The following is a 24,390-nucleotide window of genomic DNA, read 5'->3' on the forward strand; positions in this document are numbered from 1 at the left end:
GCTGCTGAGTGTTACCATATCAGCTGCTGAGTGTTACCATATCAGCTGCTGAGTGTTACCATACCAGCGACTGAGTGTTACCATATCAGCTGCTGAGTGTTACCATATCAGCTGCTGAGTGTTACCATATCAGCTGCTGAGTGTTACCATATCAGCGACTGAGTGTTACCATATCAGTTGCTGAGTGTTACCATATCAGCGGCTGAGTGTTACGATATCAGTTACTGAGTGTTACCATATCAGCAACTGAGTGTTACCATATCAGTTACTGAGTGTTACCATATCAGCGACTGAGTGTTACCATATCAGTTACTGAGTGTTACCATATCAGTTGCTGAGTGTTACCATATCAGTTGCTAAGTGTTACCATATCAGTTGTTGAGATACTGAGTCTGGTTGCAAGGCTGAATGCTGGAGCATAATAATGACTCACTAAATAAACTGACACTGAAAACATGGTTATATTTATTTTCATTATTATGTTCATTATTGCTGGAATAATACAATGAAATAAAAAACATCTTACCCTGTATAGTGTCTGATATCAATATATTTCCACCATGACATTCCTACAACCCATCATTCAAGAAATCAGTCATGTAAACTGTTTTGAATCCCACAAAGTAAATCCAATATCTATATATGTACATATAAAATATGAATGAAATCCATGCTAATTATATAGTTGAGAGTGGTACCTCTCAAAAACAACCATTATTTTCCGTAAGCCTTCGGCTTCACATGTATACATAGCATGTTACTCTGTCATTGGTTGGAACAGGTGCTCTTCAAAGAAAAGAAAACTTTTTTATCAGTCACATGATGTGTCACCTGAAGTATCCTATATAAACAAGCCACCCACATGAGGTATCTCATAGTTATTCTGGCATTGTAGCGGAGCAGTAAGTACAATAATAGGAGTGTATTTAGGTTGTGTTGTAGCCAACTTCGGACATGGTCCAAGCTATATGTGTTATTTGTCATAGTTTCTTTTTTTTTCCATAGTCCTCTCAATTACCGACCTTGAAGCCCACTTTGAATTTTCAGGTTTTGGGCCTGAGGATATTGCAGCCTTTTCAAAGTTGAGGCAAGTTCCTCAAAAGAGAGAGTAGTTATGAAGCCAAAAAAACAGAAAAATAAAGAGAAATGTTGCCTTTTTCCTACTGATGTTTTCAGTAGATGTTTTGTTGTCAATCTTCAAAGATGCTAGGTATACATGCGAGGCCAAAGGCTTTACGGAAAATAATGAACCCTTCATCCAAGCATTTGGGAAGGATGAGGGGCATTACTGGAGTAAATACGGAGGCCAAAAATGTATACACCCACCCATTCTTTGTTGCAAGTTGAGGTTTTACTACACTAGGGTTTTCCCTCCCTGTCTTATATAGGTAACAAAGCACTTCACTTTAAACTATGAGATACCTCGTACGAGTGGCTTGTTTATATAGGATACTTCAGGTGACACATCATGTGATTGATAAAAAAGTTTCCTTTTCTTTGAAGAGCGCCTGTTCCTGCCAATGACAGAGTAATATGCTATGTATACATGCTCAGCCTCCGGCTTTACTCCAATAATGGCCCTCATCCTTCCCAAATGCTCGAATGAGGGGTTCATTATCCACACACAAATGTCCTTGGATATCTGCATATTATTCATGACAATCATATAGATTCCAAGGAATGCCCACATCTCCATGATGCTAGTATCATATCATGTCTAGTGTTGCTTTTGGTCCCCCATTCTCATTGGCATAATCATTTGTTTCTTAAGTTTTTCTACCAGAAATTCTGGAAAAATAACTTTAGAAAAAATCTTTATCTTTGCTTAGTGGTCCAATCACAACTGTGGACCCATCATCTGAATAAAATTTGTTGATCTTGAACAAAGCAATGTCATCACTCCATTGTGCAAGTAGGACTAAGGCCTCCTCAAAAACTGATTCACAATTACTTGCATCTGGTGTTGAAACTGGACTAACATAAATATATGATCCAGTTTCTAAGACTGATACATCAAATTCTTCTATACTGCTTGCATTTAAACCCTTAAAACTTGTTTATATCAGAATCGGAATCCATCTTTGTTTATATCAACTACATGTCTTTTGTAATGTGTGGAAAAGCCTTTCCTGTGTGTCTAAATTTAACTGCCCATATTTCAACTTGTATCAAATGTTCAGTAAACAGTCCTCTCATTGGTACTTTGAACTATCCATCATTCAGCTAACATAGGGGTAACATACCTATCTATGCAGCACCGGGATTTTGAGCAGTGCTGGATTATACCCATATATGCATCAGTGGGGACTAAAGAAGTGTTATCAATACAGTATATATGCATCAGTGGGGTCTAAAGAAGTGTTATCAATACAGTATATATGCAACAGTGGGGACTAAAGAAGTGTTATCAATACAGGATATATGCATCAGTGGGGACTAAAGAAGTGTTATCAATACAGGATATATGCATCAGTGGGGACTAAAGAAGTGTTATCAATACAGGATATATGCATCAGTGGGGACTAAAGAAGTGTTATCAATACAGTATATATGCAACAGTGGGGACTAAAGAAGTGTTATCAATACAGTATATATGCAACAGTGGGGACTAAAGAAGTGTTATCAATACAGTATATATGCATCAGTGGGGACTAAAGAAGTGTTATCAATACAGTATATATCCATCAGTGGGGACTAAAGAAGTGTTATCAATACAGTATATATGCAGCAGTGGGGACTAAAGAAGTGTTATCAATACAGGATATATGCAGCAGTGGGGCTGAGGAGCTATTTATAGGTGACATGTAGATGAGGCAGTAGTAGCTAAAGGGTTTTAATGGCATCCATATCTGATGGCATCATTGCAAAAATATTAAAGACCTTCATGCAAGTCATGCTTTCTGTTAAATTTGATACAACTCTGTTGATTAGTTTTTGACAAGAAGAAGAAAATGATTCTCTACATTTTAATTGTTGTTGTTGTTGTAGGGTTTAACGCCATTTTTCAGCACAAGATAGGCTATACATGGCGGCCAGTATAATTGGTGGAGGAAGAACCCTGGAAAACCCAGGGAAGAACCATCGACCCACGAGAAGCTACTGGCAGGCTTTCTCACGTACCAACGTTAGCCGAGGCTGAGACTCGAACTCACGCAGACAGAGGTGAGATGGCAGTGATCCGTAACGGTGAGTGCTTTAGACCACTCAGCCACTCGGGGCCCCTACATTTTAATAATAGCAGGTATATTTGATAATATATAATAATGGCAGGTATATTTGATAATATATAATAATGGCAGGTATGTTTAATAATATATAATAATGGCAGGTATATTTGATAATATATAATAATGGCAGGTATATTTAATAATATATAATAATGGCAGGTATATTTGATAATATATAATAATGGCAGGTATATTTAATAATATATAATAATGGCAGGTATATTTGATAATATATAATAATGGCAGGTATATTTGATAATATATAATAATGGCAGCTATATTTGATAATAATGGCAGATCAGCATCATTTGCATAAAAATGAAAGCCCTTTATTCCAAGATATTTCAGTTAAATTTGGTTAATTTCTGCTTATCGGTTTTGAGCAAAATTCATTGAGAGGTATTCAATTTTAAGTAATCACAACCACCTTTGATGGCATATTGGTATCATTTTTATAAAACTGAATACTGTCCAAGCCAAAATGTTCTTTGCCAAATTTGATTGAAACAGGCCTAGTGGTTTTAAAGAAATGAAAATTTGCCAATGTTGATGGACAATGGACAACACATGATGGTCAAGAGACCATACCATTAGCACCATTGTCCTTAATTGTCATGTGAGCTAACTGTTGAAATAAATAAATAAATTATAAGTCAAAAGTAAATTTTTAAAAAATTCAAACCTCTGCAAGGATCTTTCTCTGCTTCTCCTTCAAACCTGCAGTGTGTTCATTGTTCAGGTTTTCTGTGATCTTCTGGACATGTTCATTTTCCTCTGCATCCATCTCTGCTTCTGCTGCTTCCATTTCCTGTTCCAAGAGTCTCTTCAGTGCTGCCATCTCACGCTCAAGGTCTTCATGGCGACCCTCTTGGATCAGACGGGCAGAGAGCTGTAGTGAGAGAAATTTTCACATCACCTGTCACTATGGATGATTCATTTTCTATTTTCATTTTACAGCTCATCAAAACATTATATAGCAAAACAAATAAAGTGACTTATCCAGGGGACAAATGACAGCAGATAATCAGAGCTGACTTGATGACAGGATTCAAATATACATGGATTTGTTTATGTATCTGATATGATAACCACAGAACCACTGAGGCTCTACTCCCAAATTTTACCAGGTTGTAATATTAGATTTAGAGTTATGTCCAAATAAAAAAATGAATTCATGACAATTATTTAAACTGTCCCAGACACAAAGAAAATTATTAAATTATGTGAATCATATAACCAGCATTACATTGTAGGATACTGATTTTAATTTGTTTAACTTTTGTTTTTCAATGTATTCCAATATTTTTTATTTACTGATAAGAGTTTTATACACAATTAACCATAAAAAACAAATTTCTACTTACATCACTCTTTTCTTTCTCATGTTTATTTCTGAGTTTCTCAATGCGCTTGCGACGACATTGAGCAATCTTCTCCTTGAGATTAGAGAGTTGCTGCTGACGTCTCTGATCATGGACCTGGGCTAGAACCTTTTCCGCATCATGATGCTGTTGAAGAAGCTTGTCCCGTAAGGCAGGTGTAATTACTCCCTGAGTGGTCAAGGCATCCTATGGGTCAAATAATTGATTCTAAATAACTAAAGTAACTGTAAATAACTAAATTGTAGCAAACTTAACAAGTAAAATGATTTCACCAAAATGCCTGCTATATTTTTGTGGTGATAAGATGTGCCTGATTTAAATACTGATGACAACATGAATGGATTGTTATGGAGCTTGCAATTTTCTTTTACATATTTAAATATTCATAATCACCATTTCGTGTTATACTAAGGTTCTATATACCAATGAGTGAACACATGGACTAGCGGATAGTGCTCTGATTTAAATCAAAGCATCAGCAGATTATACTTAGATGTTTTACAGTACTTTAGTTTTCTGTTGGAATAAAGTGAAAATACTTTTATTCTCTGCTTTGCAAAGCAGTACAAAAATTATTTTTTTAAAATTAATGTAAAATGACCTAAAAGTTACACCAGAGAACACACTCCTCTCTGCCATGCAGTTATCAACAAGACTTTTGTTCTGACTGTATTAAGAATCATGCACTATGACTGAAATCTGCTGAGAACAGTGTGAAGGTTTTTCTCAAGTCGATCTTGATTGCTTGGGGCATCAGGCACGATACTGTCATCAGCATACACGTCAGTTATCTCCTAATTTCAGAGGATGGCCAATTATGAGGAGAGCATCTAACAAAGGCATAAGATAGAACCTTGTGGTCCTCCACAAATTATGGTTTATTTTCAGATAGGTGTTCGTTTAGTATGACCTACCTAAATTTATCGCTCAAGTAGGATGAAAGCCAATTAAGAGTATCTCCATCACATTTATTCATTGATAATACTTCAAGAAGAACTGTATAGCCTACACACTTTATCTACAGCTTTCAGCCATTTATCAATGATACTACAGATGAATGCCATTTCACAAGAATTCTCTTTCCAAAACCGAGACTAATTTTCATGAAGTTGACGTCAATGGTTTAGACAGTTCATAAAAGAATTGTGTATATGCGCTTTATGCAATCTGGAATGAATGAGAAGGACTGACATTGGTGTATACTTCGATGAACAATGATAACAGCAGGTAGATACAAAATTTTCAATCACTTCAAGTGGTTCACTATCTGTCATGCATAGATTTGGTTCAATACATCTTTCAGAAGGCAAAACTGGAGTATCACACTTACAAAATGTAACCACATTTATTTAGGAAAATTCCTGCAAAAAGCTTGCATTTTACCAAAAATTTCTACTTTAAAACTTTTTCCCACCTGTAATATTATTTAAATTGTTTCACCTACCAGATGTTCATTCATTTTCTCTGACAACACCCTCCTCTCCTCTTCTCCCAGTTCATCATCAAGTTCCATCTCAGATTTAGCTGCAGCTGCTGTCTCCTCTGCCTGTAGGGCATCCAAGACAGACTGGGATGTCCGAAGCTTTACATCTGAAACATCAGTCTTGTCAGGAGCTGGAGGAAGGCCGACATCATTGGCCTGAAAACACACAAAATAATGCAAACATTTATCCTGTATAGTTGTTACAAAAAACATATCATGTCTCATTCGGACTCTTCACTTTAAAATAGAAGGCAATATTTAATCTGAATTATGGGTGCCAGTGTGACATACATAGGTATAACAATAAAATTACCATTTAGTCCAAAAGCTAAATATCTTATAAACTTTATCAGACACTTATAAACATTACAAGATAGCTTTGAAATTGTATATCTTATGCAATTATATCTGATATACGATTTTAATAGATAACTTAAAATGTAAGAGGATGGCAGCATTAGAGCACCTGCATCTTCTTACTCACATTAGCAAAAGTAAATCTTCACAGAAGATCATTTTATGTAGGAAAAATAATAGGATGACCGAAAAAATATTAAATTTTGTGTACGAAAAAATATGATAGAATTAATTAGTATTTTTATGGCTTGATGGTGTATGAAAATTTAAAGGGTACGAAAAATAACATGAAATACGGTAAGTCTTTTAGTGCAGACACACAGTAGTATGTGAAGGAAAGCATTTTATATATTTATTACAACAGATCTGAAATAGTTTGAAGTGTTATTGTTTTCTTTCAAATTCTTACCTCCTTTCTGTGTTTTTCAGCGAGTGCTTCCTCTCTTTGTTTACGTCTTTCAGCCAATTTTTGTCTCAGTGCATTAGCCTGTCGTTCTTTGTCACCACTCAGTTTGCTCATGTTACTCTCCAATGTCTTTTCATAGTTGTTCATTATTTCCCTAACTTCAGTGTCCCTCAAATCTCCTGTAAATATTGGGGGCATACAAGATCTGACATTAGTCTTCAATAGATGCATGGATGATTCCAACAATAACATTACGAGGCCCCCATCCCTAGAATTTAAATGTTTTGGGTTTTTTTAAATCATGCAACAAACACTTTGGAGGATTTTTCACACATTCTTCTAGTGTTTCTAACCTCCTATTTTGACACTCTTGATATTGGTTTTCCAGTATTTTCCCAATGTTCACTTCGAGCAGATTAAAAATATTATACAGGTTTGTGTATGGTGTAGACCATAATTTTCTATTTTTGTAACTTAAGCTGACTTTTTATTTGCAATAAATGATGGCAATATATTGTCTGTTCCACTGATTACTCCTAACAAACTGGACAGACCCAGATCTGCCAGTACATTATGTGATGGATGATGGGGTCTATGGAGTTTACAGTTGGATCCAACCTATGCACAAACATATACTATTACTGTGTTTCTCATTCGGATTTGGACATCGTCCTACAAAATAATTAATGCCCATGACTGCAACACACACTTGTCAAGAATGTGTTCCAGTTTAAGTAGCCACCAGTAAGTTATACTTTCAGGTAGAGGTTCACCCTTTAGGAGGATTGCATGAGTCAAGTATGAATACCCAATTCAAGATCAGCACAATTTCAACTTATCTCTCCAGTAGTCAGTTTGACATTCTTAAGTTTGTTTGTGGAGTTTTCATTCCACATAGTTTGCCAAGTATGACAAATATGCTGATTTACACAACATTTGAAGTCAGTACAGTATGTAGAATCTAAATCCATTCAGAAACAGGTGACCACAGGGCAGCTTTGACTGCCCTTTCATTACACCTTATGCCATTGTGACTAGGTAAGCAACAACACAGAATACTTTTCCCAACATTGCACAAGAATATCATGTTTCTGTAATATCTAGGATATTAACAGGTTGTCAGATTTAAGATTCTGGAAGGCTTCAAATGTGGAAAAGAAATCTGAAAAAAATGGTGTAAGTTTTTTGTTATTTTAAAGAAGTTTCAACATAGTTCAAGGCTTTAGCTGTAATCTCTGCAGTGAAAACTGATACGTCGTCTAGTAAACCGCTTGATATAGTGCCATGAGGTGTTGTAATATCTAGTTACCCACTGGATATGGTGTTTTGAGGGTGTTGTAATATCTAGTTACCCACTGGATATGGTGTTTTGAGGGTGTTGTAATATCTAGTTACCCACTGGATATGGTGTTTTGAGGGTGTTGTAATATCTAGTTACCCACTGGATATGGTGTTTTGAGGGTGTTGTAATATCTAGTAAGCCACTTGATATGGTGCTATGGGGGGATTGTAATATCAAGTAACCCACCTGATATGATGTTATGGGTGTGTGTGTAATATCTAGCAACCCAACTGATAGGGTGTGATGGTGGGTTGTAATATCTAGTAACCCAACTGATAGGGTGCTATGAGGAGATTGTAATATCTAGTAACCCATTTCATATGGTGTTATGGGGGTTGTAATATCTAGTAACCCACTTCATATGGTGATATGTGGGTTGTAATATCTAGTAACCCACTTCATGTGGTGATATGGGGGTTGTAATATCTAGTAACCCAACTGATAGGGTGCTATCAAAGATTGTAATATCTAGTAACCCAACTGATAGGGTGCTATGAGGGGGTTATAATATCTAGTAACCCATTTCATATGGTGTTATAGGGGTTGTATTATCTAGTAACCCACTTCATATGGTGATATGTGGGTTGCAATATCTAGTAACCCACTTCATATGGTGATATGTGGGTTGTAACATCTAGTAACCCACTTCATGTGGTGATATGGGGGTTGTAATATCTAGTAACCCACTTCATATGGTGATATGGGGTTGTAATATCTAGTGACCCACTTCATATGGTGATATGGGGGTTGCAATATCCAGTAACCCACTTCATATGGTGATATGGGGTTGTAATATCTAGTGACCCACTTCATATGGTGATATGGGGGTTGTAATATCTAGTAACCCACTTCATGTGGTGATATGGGGGTTGCAATATCTAGTAACCCACTTCATATGGTGATATGGGGGTTGCAATATCTGGTAACCCATTTCATATGGTGATACGGGGGTTGTAATATCTAGTAACCCACTTCATGTGGTGATATGGGGGTTGTAATATCTAGTACCCCACTTGATATAGTGCCATGGGGTGTTGTAATATCTAGTTACCCACTTGATATAGTGCCATGGGGTGTCGTAATATCTAGTTACCCACTTGATATAGTGCCATGGGGTGTTGTAATATCTAGTAACCCACTTGATAGGGTGCTATGGGGGTTGTAATATCTAGTAACCCAACTGATATTCAAAGATTCCCTTAAGTCATTGCTGAATCACTTTAATATTGACCCTAGCATCTTGGGAAGATCATACACAGGATTACTCCACCTGGCAGAGTCTCATTCATACCAGAGCTACAGGCTTTAAATGGAAGATAATACAGAAGCAGTTAAAATCTCAGATCTGTCCTCTGTTAATCTAAGTTGCATCTCCTGTCAAGTGTAACACAGGCAGTTCAGAGCACAAATTGGCTTGATCAGCCACTCACATACTCACAGAAACCAAACCTGTCAGTAATATCAAGGTCCTCTTTGAACTTGAACAACATCCCAGCTGATATGATGCCATGGGTTGTTGTAATACCTAGCAACCCACTTGATATGGTGATATGGGGTGTTGCAATGGCAGCTTGATATGGTGACATGGGGTGCTGCAATGGCAGTTGCTTGATAATGTTGACATTTAGTGTTGCAATGGCATCTCCAACTTTGTCTTCATCTTTGGAACCATCTGTATACAACAGCATATGGCTATGATTAAAGGCTCTGATTTCATTGAATTTTATCTGAAATAGGAGACTTGTTTGAATTTGCAAAAGGTCAAACATTATTTTGTGAGGTTTTGATAACCATGGTGGTGATTTGGGAATACATAATTATGCAATATTTCTAGCAACCATATTTGCCAAAAGGTGGAATGAAGTTTGGTTTTTGAATTTATAAGATTTGGTACTTGGGCCTCAACACTACATAATATGTGGGTTTAGATGGATTAGAAAGCATACTGACAAGCCAATTTCATTCATCCGAAATAAAATGATTGTTCATTTTCCTCAACATAGAGGTTTTCTGATGGCAAAATTCTAAATGCACCCATACCAAGTATAAGTACTTGACTTCTTGACTGTGTATCAGATCAAGCAGGTAAGATTTACAAGCTGACTCACATGCAATCAAGCTTTGATCTTACTTATGACGTATAACTGGAACTAAACCTTCAGATCCACTCCTGATGTGTATTTGCCATATCATAAAATCCAGGGCTTTTTTACCTTTGTATGTGATATTTGGAATAAAAGTTAATTTAGGGTATAAAATAAGCCTTTACTAAATGTCTCAGCTGATCCTCTAGCACCTGCTCACTCCTATCATGGTAGGTTACACAGTTGTCCACAGCAATAACATCACCCATTGGGTATCCATGTTCAGCCATAAAATTAGCCATTTCGATGAAATTTATTAAAAGTATTTGTCATTATATGTTGCCCCTCATGAAATAAGCATCACAATCCATACCTATGATCAAATCATCCATACATATCAAGTCATCCATCCATATAAAGTCTTTGATCCATACATATAAAGTCATCCAAACATATCAAGTCATCCATAGCTATCATCAAGCCATCCATACCTATCATCAAATCATCCATACATATCAAGTCATCCATCCATATAAAGTCTTTGATCCATACATATAAAGTCATCCATACATATCATCTAGTCATCCATACATATCAAGTTGTCCATCCATATAAAGCCTTTGATCCATACATATAAAGTCATCCATACATATCATCTAGTCATCCATACATATCATCAAGTCATCCATACATATCATCACGCCCATCCATACATATCATCAAGTCATCCATACATATCATCTAGTCATCCATACATATCAAGTTGTCCATCCATATAAAGCCTTTGATCCATACATATAAAGTCATCCATACATATCATCTAGTCATCCATACAGATCATCAAGTCATCCATACATATCATCAAGCCCATCCATACATATCATCAGGTCATCCATACATATCATCAAGTTTGGTGTGTAATGCACTACACCAGTTTTCCATCAAATCTCAACTGCTAATAATAATACCTTATTAAAGAGCATGAAGAACTAATCTACCATGAGGCCCTGATATAAATGCACATTTTTACATACAGACACATACATATACATGGGGGCATGCATATACAACAATATGCTCATGTTATTTCCTTTATCTCCCACACAAAGACAGTATACTCACATTCTTTCCTTCATCTCCAACACACAGACAATATACTCACATTCTTTCATTCATTTCCCACACAGACAGCATACTCACATTCTTTCCTTCATCTCCCACACACATACACTCATTCATACATATAAAACCACATAGTCTATATACATGCAATATGCAATTAGTGGCAACTAGATTGTAGCATATCTAATACCTTTCATCTCCAAGGTTCTATCATAGAACTTTTATATCAAGGGTCCTTATCTAATACATTTCATCTCCATTGTCCTTATCTAACATCTTTCATCTCCATGGTCCTTATCTAATATCTTTCATATCCATGATCCATCTTTATCTAACACCATTCATGTCCATGGTCCTTATCTAACACCTTTCATCTCCATGATCCATCCTTATCTAACACCATTCATGTCCATGGTCCTTATCTAATACCTTCCATCTCCTTCTTTACCAACCTCATATTTCACCAAGCTTGAAAAACTATGCCATCCATTCTTGTGCTAATGAAATCCCAAGTTAAATACTTCATTGATTACCAAAGGAAAATGTTTTCTCGACCATTTGCATCACTGAACTTGATGTGAAGTGGGAACTATCCGTAATAAAATCAGTCAAACATTTGAGAAAATAGATGAAAATTATAGAAAATTCTGGAAAAAACACTGCCAAGTTATAGAGGCAAGATTTGACACTTAACAGAGAGTGATCATTTTTAGTGGTCTGGTTTTGTCTGGGTAAATGTACCAAGATTGACAGAATGGGGAAAAATGCAATATTTTAAAACAAACTTTAGTATAAAAACTGTACATCTTTTAATCTTTAATCTTTAATAATTGTAAAATCTTGTTCCATTTTTAAAGGTCAAGAATTGTTAAGCATAAATGTACAATAATACAAAAATTGGCTTGTTTTAAAGGACATGTTTTTATTGAGAAAATGCATTACAGTTTATTAAGCTATCCTAGGAAACACTTATAAAACCCAACATGATTAAAAATTGGTGCTGCAACTATAAAAATGTACAAATTGCACAACTTACCCCTAAGATTAGTAACATTTCAACCAAAATTTGCAGAATTAAGATGGGTGATACAACACCTGTGCATATTTTATCAGACTCCTTATCACCCGTTTGCAATGGGACACAGACATTTTATTCAACTGCCATAGATGATAAAGTTAATATCTGGGAAAATCAAGATACGTTTATGGTAAAACTGGTATATCACGCTTCCATCCTATGAATAGTCTTTTGCAGAGGAAACTTTTAAGCAAAGACAGATTATATGCTACATGCCTAATTTATTAGAACAATTCCCTTGCAGGATCATATTATAAAATTCCAGCCCACTGAGATCTCCCAATTTATTGTATATCACTTATACGATGAGTCCAACCTCAAACTCCAAAGACCCAGATCTGCTATCACATAATGCGCTGGCAGATCTGGGTCTGTGCAGCTCGTTAAGAGTAATGAGAAGAACTGGTGCATTATGCTATGGTAGATCAGGATCTTGTTTGCAGTTTGACTTGACATCGAGTGGTATTGCAGTTTGACTTGACATCGAGTGGTATTGCAGTTTGACTTGACATCGAGTGGTACTGCAATTTGACTTGACAAACGTGCTGATACAGAAATAAAATTTTAAAAAAGTCTACTACTTTGAACAACACCATATTGGCTTCTTTTGAAAATTTGTTTAAAACTTTCTGGTAATATGAGTGGCCTTCATTCTTTGAAATCCAGTATCTAATATATAACCACACACAGTATGGGGCCTTCATTCTTTGAAATCCAGTATTTAATATATAACCACACAGAGACTGGGGCCTTCATTCTATGAAATCCAGTATTTAATATATAACCACACAGAGACTGGGGCCTTCATTCTATGAAATCCAGTATTTAATATATAACCACACAGAGACTGTGGCTTTCATTCTTTGAAATCTGGTATTTAATATATAACCACGCCATGACTAGTTCTGTAGCTCATAAAACAATTTGTTTGTGACCATCTACTGGGGTAAACTTCTCACCCAAGGAGACATCAAAACCTTCTGTAGCATTATCTGCTATGTCTCTTTCCTTCCAAAATGACGGAGGTATACCAAATAAAGTATGTACGCACAGGGTAAAATTTTAAAGCTAAAGCCAAACAGATTTCATTGACAAAATTAGACTGTGAGTTGTATTCTCTATGTTCTATCTAACCTTGCAGATTGGAAACCAGTCCATCTGTCATGGCATCCACAGTTGATTTCCTCTTGTCTTCTTCCTCTTCCAGGAATGATTCAAGGGCCTCCTGTTCCTCACGCAGCAAGTCTCGCTCCATCCGTAATCGTTCCATGTTTTGCTGTCTCAGCAGCTCTGCCCAAGTCTTATTCATGCCCTGGAAATTGTATAGACCATGTGCATGGTAAAAAAAAGAAATTGAAGTGAAATACTTTATATTATAACATATCAGAATCATCGAATTTATGCAAATTGATTTCAGGTTGTACATTCACAATAAACATTTTCCCCACATCAATGATCAACTGAATTTGTAAAACCCTTCATCACAGTCCTTGCCATAACAGATATTTTCATGTCTAAAACTTCATTGCTAATTTAGGTTTCTAAACATGTGATGCCAATATTGAGAAGAAAAATAGCTTAATTCATTTAGAAGACTGCAAAATCTGAAGTTTTGAGGCTGATATAATTCTTTTGCAAAAAAGTACTTTTGTGCAGAAATAATTTCTCTTATGCAGAATTGATCATTCACTTCATATCTCTGGAAAAAAATTTCACCAAGGTTTAATTTTTGTCATTTTCATTCCAACAAATCATAGGGAATCTGTAAACCCTAGAAAAACACTTTTGTTTATGCTAAGCTTACTTTTCTTGCTGTGATGTGATGAAAAAAGAACTAGATTTGTATTTGTAAAACATACATATAACACACTACACTCACTGCAGACCAAAAGTTGAAATCCAAATACTTCAGAAGTTCAGAAAAATCTAAAAAAATGTTTATAATGGCATGAAAATCTAACCAGGTAATTTAAATATGCAAAATAAAAACATGCCTACCAAACTATTTCAATTTCAGAAAAAGGTTTGCAAGATTCTCATGAGTGGACATTACACAGAGCCTAATTAGGTAATGAAGAAACCAATATTACTATCAAGTAAAGAAAGGTCACTCTTCAGAATGTCTAGAATTAAAAGTATATACTAGCTTATAAATTGAATGCAACTGCAAACTGGACAGGACATGATCAACCATTGCATCATGCACTGGCAGGTCTGAGTCTCTGCAGTTTGTTAGGAGAAATCATTAGAGCAAACAGCATAGACACAAATTTGCTGGCACATATTGCAACAAGAGATCAGGGTCTATGTTATTTCTGCAGCTGGATTTGATTTATAAGCAAGTATTTACAGTAAGATTTCGAATCATGGAGGTCCCTCCAAAATATTGGTAAATCACATGATGCAAATTTTACTCAAACATGGTATATTTCCACAAAAAAATTCCAAACTCCAAAATCTACAAAATAATTATTCAAGTGAAGCCTTGCATATTTATGCCACCTCATCTGGAAAAGTTGACCTAAATTTGTCATGGAAATCACATCAGTGAATATATTTCAGGAAAAGCTGACCTAAATTTGTCACAGAAATCACTCAATGAATATATTTCAGGAAAAGCTGACCTAAATTTGTCATGGAAATCACATCAGTGAATATATTTCAGGAAAAGTTTACCTAAATTTGTCATGGAAATCATTCAGTGAATATATTTCAGGATAAGGTGACCTAATTTTGTCATGGAAATCACATCAGTGAATGTATTTAATAAAAGAATAGCAAAATGATTTAATGATGAAAAAGATGACTTGTGTATTCACTAGACCTTTCTTGATTTCTTATTTTATTTACCATTTTTTCATAGAGTCATATAAAATATTTAAATTTTAAACATTGTGCATAGTTTTACTTTTGCTTGTAAATATTTTTACATAATACAGGGCCCCAAGAGAGATTAATTAAATATAAACTAACTGGAACACACTATTAAAATAAAGGTTTTATTATTATTATTATTATTATTATTATTATCATTATTATTATTATCATTATTTTTACTAGATCAATATCACAAATCTTGCTCCACACAAGATTTAGGGTTACCTTTAAGTCAGTTTGTTTGATTATTGTGCAGTATATACTTGTATCTCAACTATATAAAAAAAACCCCAATAATTATCACTTTCATATACTTCTTATAAATACAATGTTCTTTTGTTATGCACTATAACATCTTTCTGTACCACATGGTGTATGGACATTGTATCATGGGCTAGTGGCCTATATTACAAATAAACACTATTATTATTATTGTTGTTGTTATTATTATACTAAATTTAATATACCTAATTAAAGTAATATTTGTCTAATCAAATTAACATGGTTTTTATCAAAATAAGTGCAAAATATCAAAGAATGCAAAAAATGAAAAACTGCAGATTAACTCTAATAGCAAAACAATCTGGGCAGATTTATGCGTATATATATAAATACCAATATCACAACCAATTTTTATTTGTCTACCTTTAAATTGCTCTAATGACTTGAAAATCTAATCAGGTCATTTAAATATGGATAACAATATGTTGGTCATCTTCTGCACAATCTTGCTAATGAGCTTTATGGGATGGATGGACTGAGAGATGTGTACAGACAGATGGACAGAGGATGGATTGAGAGATGTGTATAGACAGATGGACAGACAGGATGGATTGAGAGATGTGTACAGACAGAATGGACTGAGAGATGTGTATAGACAGATGGACAGACAGGATGGATTGAGAGATGTGTACAGACAGATGGACAGACAGGATGGATTGAGAGATGTGTACAGACAGATGGACAGACAGGATGGATTGAGAGATGTGTACAGACAGATGGACAGACAGGATGGATTGAGAGATGTGTACAGACAGATGGACAGACAGGATGGATTGAGAGATGTGCATAGACAGATGGACAGACAGGATGGACTGAGAGATGTGTATAGACAGATGGACAGACAGGATGGATTGAGATATGTGTATAGACAGATGGACAGACAGGATGGACTGAGAGATGTGTATAGACAGATGGACAGACAGGATGGATTGAGAGATGTGTATAGATAGATGGACAGACAGGATGGATTGAGAGATGTGTACAGACAGATGGACAGACAGGATGGACTGAGAGATGTGTATAGACAGATGGACAGACAGGATGGATTGAGAGATGTGTACAGACAGATGGACAGACAGGATGGATTGAGAGATGTGTACAGACAGATGGACAGACAGGATGGATTGAGAGATGTGTACAGACAGATGGACAGACAGGATGGATTGAGAGATGTGTAAAGACAGATGGACAGACAGGACCAAATTTGCAAGCAGTGGGGGCATACAAATAAGTAGTAGTAGCAGTAGTAGAAGATGATGAAAAATTATTTTGCTGGGGACTTGGATTCGCAAAGGAGATTCCTTTGCTAAGGACATGGATACATATAGGAGATTCCTTTGCTAAGGACATGGATTCACAAAGGAGATTCCTTTGCTAAGGACATGGATTCGCAAAGGAGATTCCTTTGCTGAGGACATGGATTCACAAAGGAGATTCCTTTGCTGAGGACATGGATTCGCAAAGGAGATTCCTTTGCTGAGGACATGGATTCACAAAGGAGATTCCTTTGCTAAGGACATGGATTCACAAAGGAGATTCCTTTGCTGAGGACATGGATTCACAAAGGAGATTCCTTTGCTAAGGACATGGATTCACAAAGGATATTCCTTTGCTAAGGACATGGATTCACAAAGGAGATTCCTTTGCTAAGGGCTTGGATTCACAAAGCAGATTCCTTGGCTAAGGACATGGATTCACAAAGGAGATTCTTTCGCTGAGGACTTGGATTAAAAAAGAAGATTTCTTTGGTGAGGACTTGGATTCAAAAACAAGTAAATCCATGACACTGTAAATATTTGCTTATAACTTGAATCAAACTGCAAACAACACAGATCCTATTCTGTCATAGCACAATGTGCCTACTGATTAGGGTCTATGTTTGTTATACTGATTACTTCTTACAAACTGCACAGACCCAGATCTGCTGGAGTATTATGAGATGACAGATCTGGGTCTGTGCAGTTTGCAGTTGGGACTCATCTTATAAGCAAGTATATAAAGTAATTTATTGCTGTTATTGAACTTCTGTGACGTGCCTTTACAGCAATGGTTGCCGTAGGATCAACCAATGTCAACTGCCCACCAGTGGTGCCATTCTTGAGCTGTTCCCAGACTGTCTTATTGATGGGGATGTTACCAGAATTCAGCTTGTCTAGTAGCTGTTTCAGGGCTTCCATAAGTTCACCTTCACGACCACTGCCACCTGGACAAATAAAGATGGAGAAAATTAGGACCATTGATTATTTTAAGGACTGTGATCCCAAACTGATGCCACAAAGATTTTCTAAAATGTTCTACTTGTCCAAAATAGAGTTTCTAAAAAATACAAACTGCACAAATATCTGGAATTTCGTAAATATTCTAGAAACTTTAGAAAAATGTCAGAGAACTGTTATGTCTGGCCATATTTGCCAGGGTGTTAGAAAAAATAATTCTCATCCCTAAATGTCAATACTTTAAGAAGCTACAACAGGATGGATTATTTTGGGTGGATAAAGGAGGTAGCTGTTGAATCAAGGTAAAATTTAGCAATGCAATGAAGACGGGGAACATTACACTCACTAGACATACAAGTTTTTGTGTAAGAGAGGTGTCTGCTATGGGAGGTTGCAATGAATTGAAAATGATATGGACATTTTTGTACAAAACTTCTGTGAAGATTTTTTTCTTTCAGAAAGAGTAACAAAAAGATATAATATTTACAAATGTGTTCTTATTAAGCCACCATCATTAATTTTTGTTTCAAGGATATATACTGAATATGTTCCCAATTAATGAAAATATATACTTAAAAATCTAGTATAGTTTAATTTATTTTTCTATAGTGATAAGTATCTCACGAGACCCTGATATAAGGTTACCATGTGTGACTTTCCCAGAATGCTCTTCTTCTGTTGCTTATTTTCATATGCTCATTGTTATGATCATAACCGCCATATATACTCACTTATAAGTAAAGTACAACTGGAAACTGCACAGACCCAGATCTGCTGTCACATAATATATTAGCAGATCTAGGTCTATGCAATTTGTTATGAGTAAGCAGGAGAACAAACAACATAGATTCTGATCTGCTGGTGCATTATGCAATGGCATATCAGGGCCCATGTTGTTTGCATCTGAACATAACTTACAAGCAGGCATATATGGTAACTTGTACCCATGCTGGCATGAAAACTTGCCAACATATAGAGTTTTCTCTCTTTTCTAGATCACGATGAAGTGGTTAATTTAGACAATAAAACTGTTTTGTTATTTTATCATGCCAACTTGTACAAAAATATACCACAAATATGTTACCTTTAACATACATAATATTAAAAATACACCACAAATACAATCTCTTCAATACTTATATAAGGAATAAATATAAAACATGAAAAGACACTAAAATTATAGAAAATGATTATCAAAACCTTGACAAAATGTATTTAGGACAGGCTTATTTTGACAAAAATGAAAGATTCGAACAAATCAATAAAAAAACTAAAAAAGCAAGAAATCAATCTATTAATCAATCAATACAGAAATCAACCAGCAATAATAAAATTAATTAATCTATTAATAAAGCAAAATAAATCAATCTAGTAATCAACAAATAAAACAATAAGAAATCAATTACCAATAAAGTAATCATTCAGTTTATCAATAAATCAATAAGGTAAGAAATCAAGTGATCAAAAAATGAAAATGATCAATGAATCAATCAATTATACCTGTGAATTTGTACTTGCTTTCTCCAAGACCTCCAAGTTTCAAGCTGGTATTGATGATGTTTACTTCACCACTACTCTCTCCAGAGGTCTGCAACTTTTCGAAAGCCTTTGCACGAGCCTCAAGTTTTTGTTCCAGAAGAGCCAGCTTTTCAGGATCCATATTTTGCAGCAGCAGCTTAAGTTCCTCATTTTGTTTTGCAATTTTCTCGTAGAACTCTTTAAGGTCCTCCTTCTGCCTTGCGAGCTGTGATGCCAAATGCAGATTCTGGTCTTCCAGTTTGTCATACAGCACACGGACATTGAACTCCTCAAGATCCTTCTCGACCTTATCACCTTAAGTCAGACAAAAATAAATCACCAAAATATAGATCTCTAAAACTGAGACATGCGAACTGCAAAAGTAGAGATTGTCAGAATAAATATTGCAGGTAAAAATAAAAATAAAAAAAGGATAAAGTAGGGATATGCAACAGTTAAAAGCTGGAGACAAAAATTAATTAGGTCATTGCATATTATAAAAAAGTGATTTTTGAATAAGGTGACTCTTTTATTTTAATCCCCTATTGTGCATCTTGGATAAATAGCTTTTTTTATCTTTAATTGCAGTAAGAGTAAAATATATTTAAAAAAAATAAAACTATTTTACTTTCAATATATTTTATATACTGGTTCATTATGCAAGAGTATGAATTGTTTTGAATTGAGTATGTACCCAGGTTTGTAACAAAATAACAATAATATACTAAAATTGTAAATGTCTTTGTAAATTTGCATTTTTCTCAAAACTCCAAGAAAGAATGAACTTGGGTATGAAGAAACAAAGTCAATGATGATTAGGAAGAATGACAGACTTCCGTGTTAGGTAATACAGGAGTCACATGACCAGTTATACATTGGCCATATTTATACATGTATGTGAACCCAACTGCCACCAGCATAGACCCTAAAGACAGATTATAATCTACTGCAGCATGATGTGCCAGAGGACAGATTATAATCTATTGCTGCATGATGTGCCAGAAGAGACTGTAATCTATTGCAGCATGATGTGCCAGATGACAGATTATAATCTACTGCAACATGATGTGCCAGATTGTAATCTATTGCAGCATGATATGCCAGAAGACAGATTGTAATCTACTGCAGCATGATGTGCCAGAAGACAGATTGTAATCTACTGCAACATGATATGCCAGAAGACAGATTGTAATCTACTGCAGCATGATGTGCCAGAAGACAGATTGTAATCTACTGCAACTTGATATGCCAGAAGACAGATTGTAATCTATTGCAGCATGATGTGCCAGAAGACAGATTGTAATCTACTGCTGCATGATGTGCCAGAAGACAGACCCTGATCTATTGCTTCATAATGTGTCAGGAGACACAGCCTGAGATATATTGCTACATAATCTGCCACAAGATGGTGGCAAATGATGTTCATTACACCCATAATTTATTTGTACATTATCCAGCTGTATATCTTGATCTCTGCTGTCTATATATCATTATACAGCTGTAAATCTTGATCTCCACTGTCTACATATCATTATACAGCTCTAAATCTTGATCTCTGTTGTCTACATATTATACAGCTGTAAATCTTGATCTCTGCTGTCTGCATATCATTTTACAGGTGTAAACTTGATCTCTGCTGTCTACATATGATTATACAGCTGAGATTTGGATCTCTGCTGTCTGCATATCATTATACAGCCACATAATTGGATCTCTGCTGTCTGCATATCATTATACAGCTACAGATTTGGATCTCTGCTGCCTGCCATGACTGTATTTCATCAGATCTTGATCACTGCTCTTTGCACATGGATATATGAACTATATGTCATGGATATATGAACTATATGTCATGGATATATAAACTATATGTCATGGATATATGAACTATATGTCATGGATATATGAACTATATGTCATGGATATATGAACTATATGTCATGGATATATGAACTATATGTCATGGATATATGAACTATATGTCATGGATATATGAACTATATGTCATGGATATATGAACTATATGTCATGGATATATGAACTGTATGTCATGGATATACGAACTATATGTCATGGATATACGAACTATATGTCATGGATATACGAACTATATGTCATGGATATATGAACTATATGTCATGGATATATGAACTATATGTCATGGATATACGAACTATATGTCATGGATATATGAACTATATGTCATGGATATATAGAGTATAAAAGTAGACTAAATGTACCTGTCATTATTATAGATTCAGCATCCATTCCATCACCTTCCATCCTTTGTCCCATTGTGCCACCACTGCAGTCATAAATACAAGAAACCATATTAAATGTCTGCTGTACATATTAAGTTATCTTCCTTACCTGAAGCTGGCATATCAGCAACCAATTAGCTATGTCTTTGTTCCAAAAAATATATTTATTGTTATAATTTTAATCTACCCTATCAAAAAGTTTCCTGAGTATTTTTTACATGGGTGATGTAATATATTACAGTGGTTCTTATTAAGCTGGCTACTTCTAAACGAAAATGTGGCTTATAAAATGAATGGCCCCTCATGAAGGGACAAAATGGCAAAAATAGCATTTTAATGTTGTGGAGATGTACTTGTTTAAGAAAAATCTCTCAAAAAATGGGTGGGGGAACCATTGTATTGGCAGTGTTTAATATTGGTGCTGTTTGTATTTTTACCATTAATAGACAGCTTAAATACCCACTAACATAACTGTTGAATGTATGTATATAGTAGTGTAGAATGCAAGCAAAAAACAGATAAAGGCAACAGACTTAAAATGTCCCCCAAAACATGATTACAATTTCTTGTATAAACCCCAATTTATTTAAAATTCCAAGATTTTCTTGGGTGGTAAATAGCAGTACACTTTCTACAAGCAGTTCATGTCAAAATACTTCTGTCTCACAGGGTGGAAGATGACACACCTAACAAGAATGTGCTCCACTGGACACTGGCAGGGTACACACTCCAGTTCAGCCCTTAGGAGGGTTGTACAAATCATGTGTGTCTGAGAGATGATCAGCACAGTAACACCTATCTCTCTGGTTGGTTCTATACAAGGGATACCACTCACCTATAGTGGGTTTGATGTTCTTAAGTTTGTGGACTCATCATTCTACATATTTTGCCAAGTATGAGAAACATGCTGAATTTTTAAATAATTCAAGTCAGCATATGGAATCTTCCATACTCTTTGATCTAAGGGAGATCTACAAGATTTGCATAATACAAATCTAAACATTAGTATTCCCATGAGATCACCTAATTTCTGGAGGAGTTCATTTTATAGTTATTGTAAAATTATGTATTCTTTGCTGCATATCAGAGTTGCTGCTCTTAAAACCCACACATCAAACTGAATGTGCCATGGTCAGAGATCTCATCGTATGTTCACCTCATTAGATCTGTTAATTCTTTTGTTTACTGAGTTGATACGTCTGTTAATCCTTTTGTTTACCAAGTTGATACATTTGTTAATCCTTTTGTTTACCAAGTTGATACATTTGTTAATCCTTTTGTTTACTGAGTTGATACATTTATTAATCCTTTTGTTTATTGAGTTGATACATTTATTAATCCTTTTGTTTACCAAGTTGATACATTTATTAATCCTTTTGTTTACTGGGTTGATACATTTATTAATCCTTTTGTTTACTGAGTTGATACATTTATTAATCCTTTTGTTTACTGAGTTGATACATTTATTAATCCTTTTGTTTACTGAGTTGATACATTTATTAATCCTTTTGTTTACCAAGTTGATACATTTATTAATCCTTTTGTTTACCAAGTTGATACATTTGTTAATCCTTTTGTTTACTGAGTTGATACATTTATTAATCCTTTTGTTTACCAAGTTGATACATTTGTTAATCCTTTTGTTTACTGAGTTGATACATTTATTAATCCTTTTGTTTACCAAGTTGATACATTTATTAATCCTTTTGTTTACTGAGTTGATACATTTATTAATACCAAGTTGATACATTTATTAATCCTTTTGTTTACAGAGTTGATACATTTATTAATCCTTTTGTTTACTGAGTTGATACATTTATTAATCCTTTTGTTTACCAAGTTGATACATTTATTAATCCTTTTGTTTACTGAGTTGATTACTAATGATATGTGTGAATTATGGTTTGGTTTTTGGCTGAAAATAAATGTCCTGATTAAGTGTTATCATTGCTAACATAATAACACACTACATATAAACCTCAATTAAAAATTATATGGTCATTCATTGCTAACATAATAACACACTACATATAAACCTCAATTAAAAATTATATGGTCATTCATTGCTAACATAATAACACACTACATATAAACCTCAATTAAAAATTATATGGTCATTCACTGCTAACATAATAACACACTACATATAAACCTCAATTAAAAATTATATGGTCATTCTATTCTAAATGCATTCAAAGCTAAAGAGTGAATCACCATCTCAACAATGCAGACAGAAAGACAGATGACATAACTGCACATTATATATTTAGGCCTAGCCCCAGTTATGTACATCTATATGGGATTTTTCAGAGGCTGTACAACAGCTTTCATAAATTGCTAAATGCCTAATTCATATCTTTAAATGTATATATTCCAAAAATTGAAAGGACTGTTGTGACTAAACAGGAGATATGCAAAAATTACAAAAACACAAGTGTTTTGTTCCAAGTCAGGGAAAGAATTTGTTTGATATAGTATAGGAACATCTCTAAGCCTGAAGACATCAACCTATTCCTACATTACATCAAAACTTGTTCTTTCTGCCCACTCTGGACAAAACACATATCTAGGTTTGTCTATATATTTATGACACTTTATTCATATTTGAAACATGGCCCGAATGCCAATGTGGTGGTCAAATTTAATGTTCTGAAACATATTTTAGCCAAACCCAACTCTCAAAAAAAATTTGAATCGAAAAAATACACACAAAAAATGGCATGTTTTAGTGATTTACTAACATATATGAATGTGT

At 34.9% G+C, this 24,390-nt stretch overlaps 1 protein-coding gene across 1 annotated transcript in view; it reads right to left on the reverse strand.

The window, feature by feature from the left end:
• The window catches only part of LOC149770287 (uncharacterized), a 94,642-nt gene that overhangs the window by 45,997 nt on the left and 24,255 nt on the right, over positions 1–24,390 (reverse strand). The window contains exons 11-18 of the mRNA XM_089949250.1: positions 21,615–21,679; positions 19,357–19,689; positions 17,677–17,843; positions 13,616–13,793; positions 6,859–7,034; positions 6,054–6,248; positions 4,592–4,795; positions 3,910–4,116 (exon numbers count right to left, since the gene is read on the reverse strand). Coding sequence (XP_089805376.1) covers positions 3,910–4,116; positions 4,592–4,795; positions 6,054–6,248; positions 6,859–7,034; positions 13,616–13,793; positions 17,677–17,843; positions 19,357–19,689; positions 21,615–21,679 — 1,525 coding nt within the window. The remainder of the gene's footprint in view (positions 1–3,909; positions 4,117–4,591; positions 4,796–6,053; positions 6,249–6,858; positions 7,035–13,615; positions 13,794–17,676; positions 17,844–19,356; positions 19,690–21,614; positions 21,680–24,390) is intronic.

The sequence above is a fragment of the Sinohyriopsis cumingii genome, unplaced genomic scaffold, assembly GCF_028554795.1.
Source record: "Sinohyriopsis cumingii isolate HCF-2022 unplaced genomic scaffold, ASM2855479v2 utg002481l, whole genome shotgun sequence".
In the NCBI taxonomy this organism is placed as follows: domain Eukaryota; kingdom Metazoa; phylum Mollusca; class Bivalvia; order Unionida; family Unionidae; genus Sinohyriopsis; species Sinohyriopsis cumingii.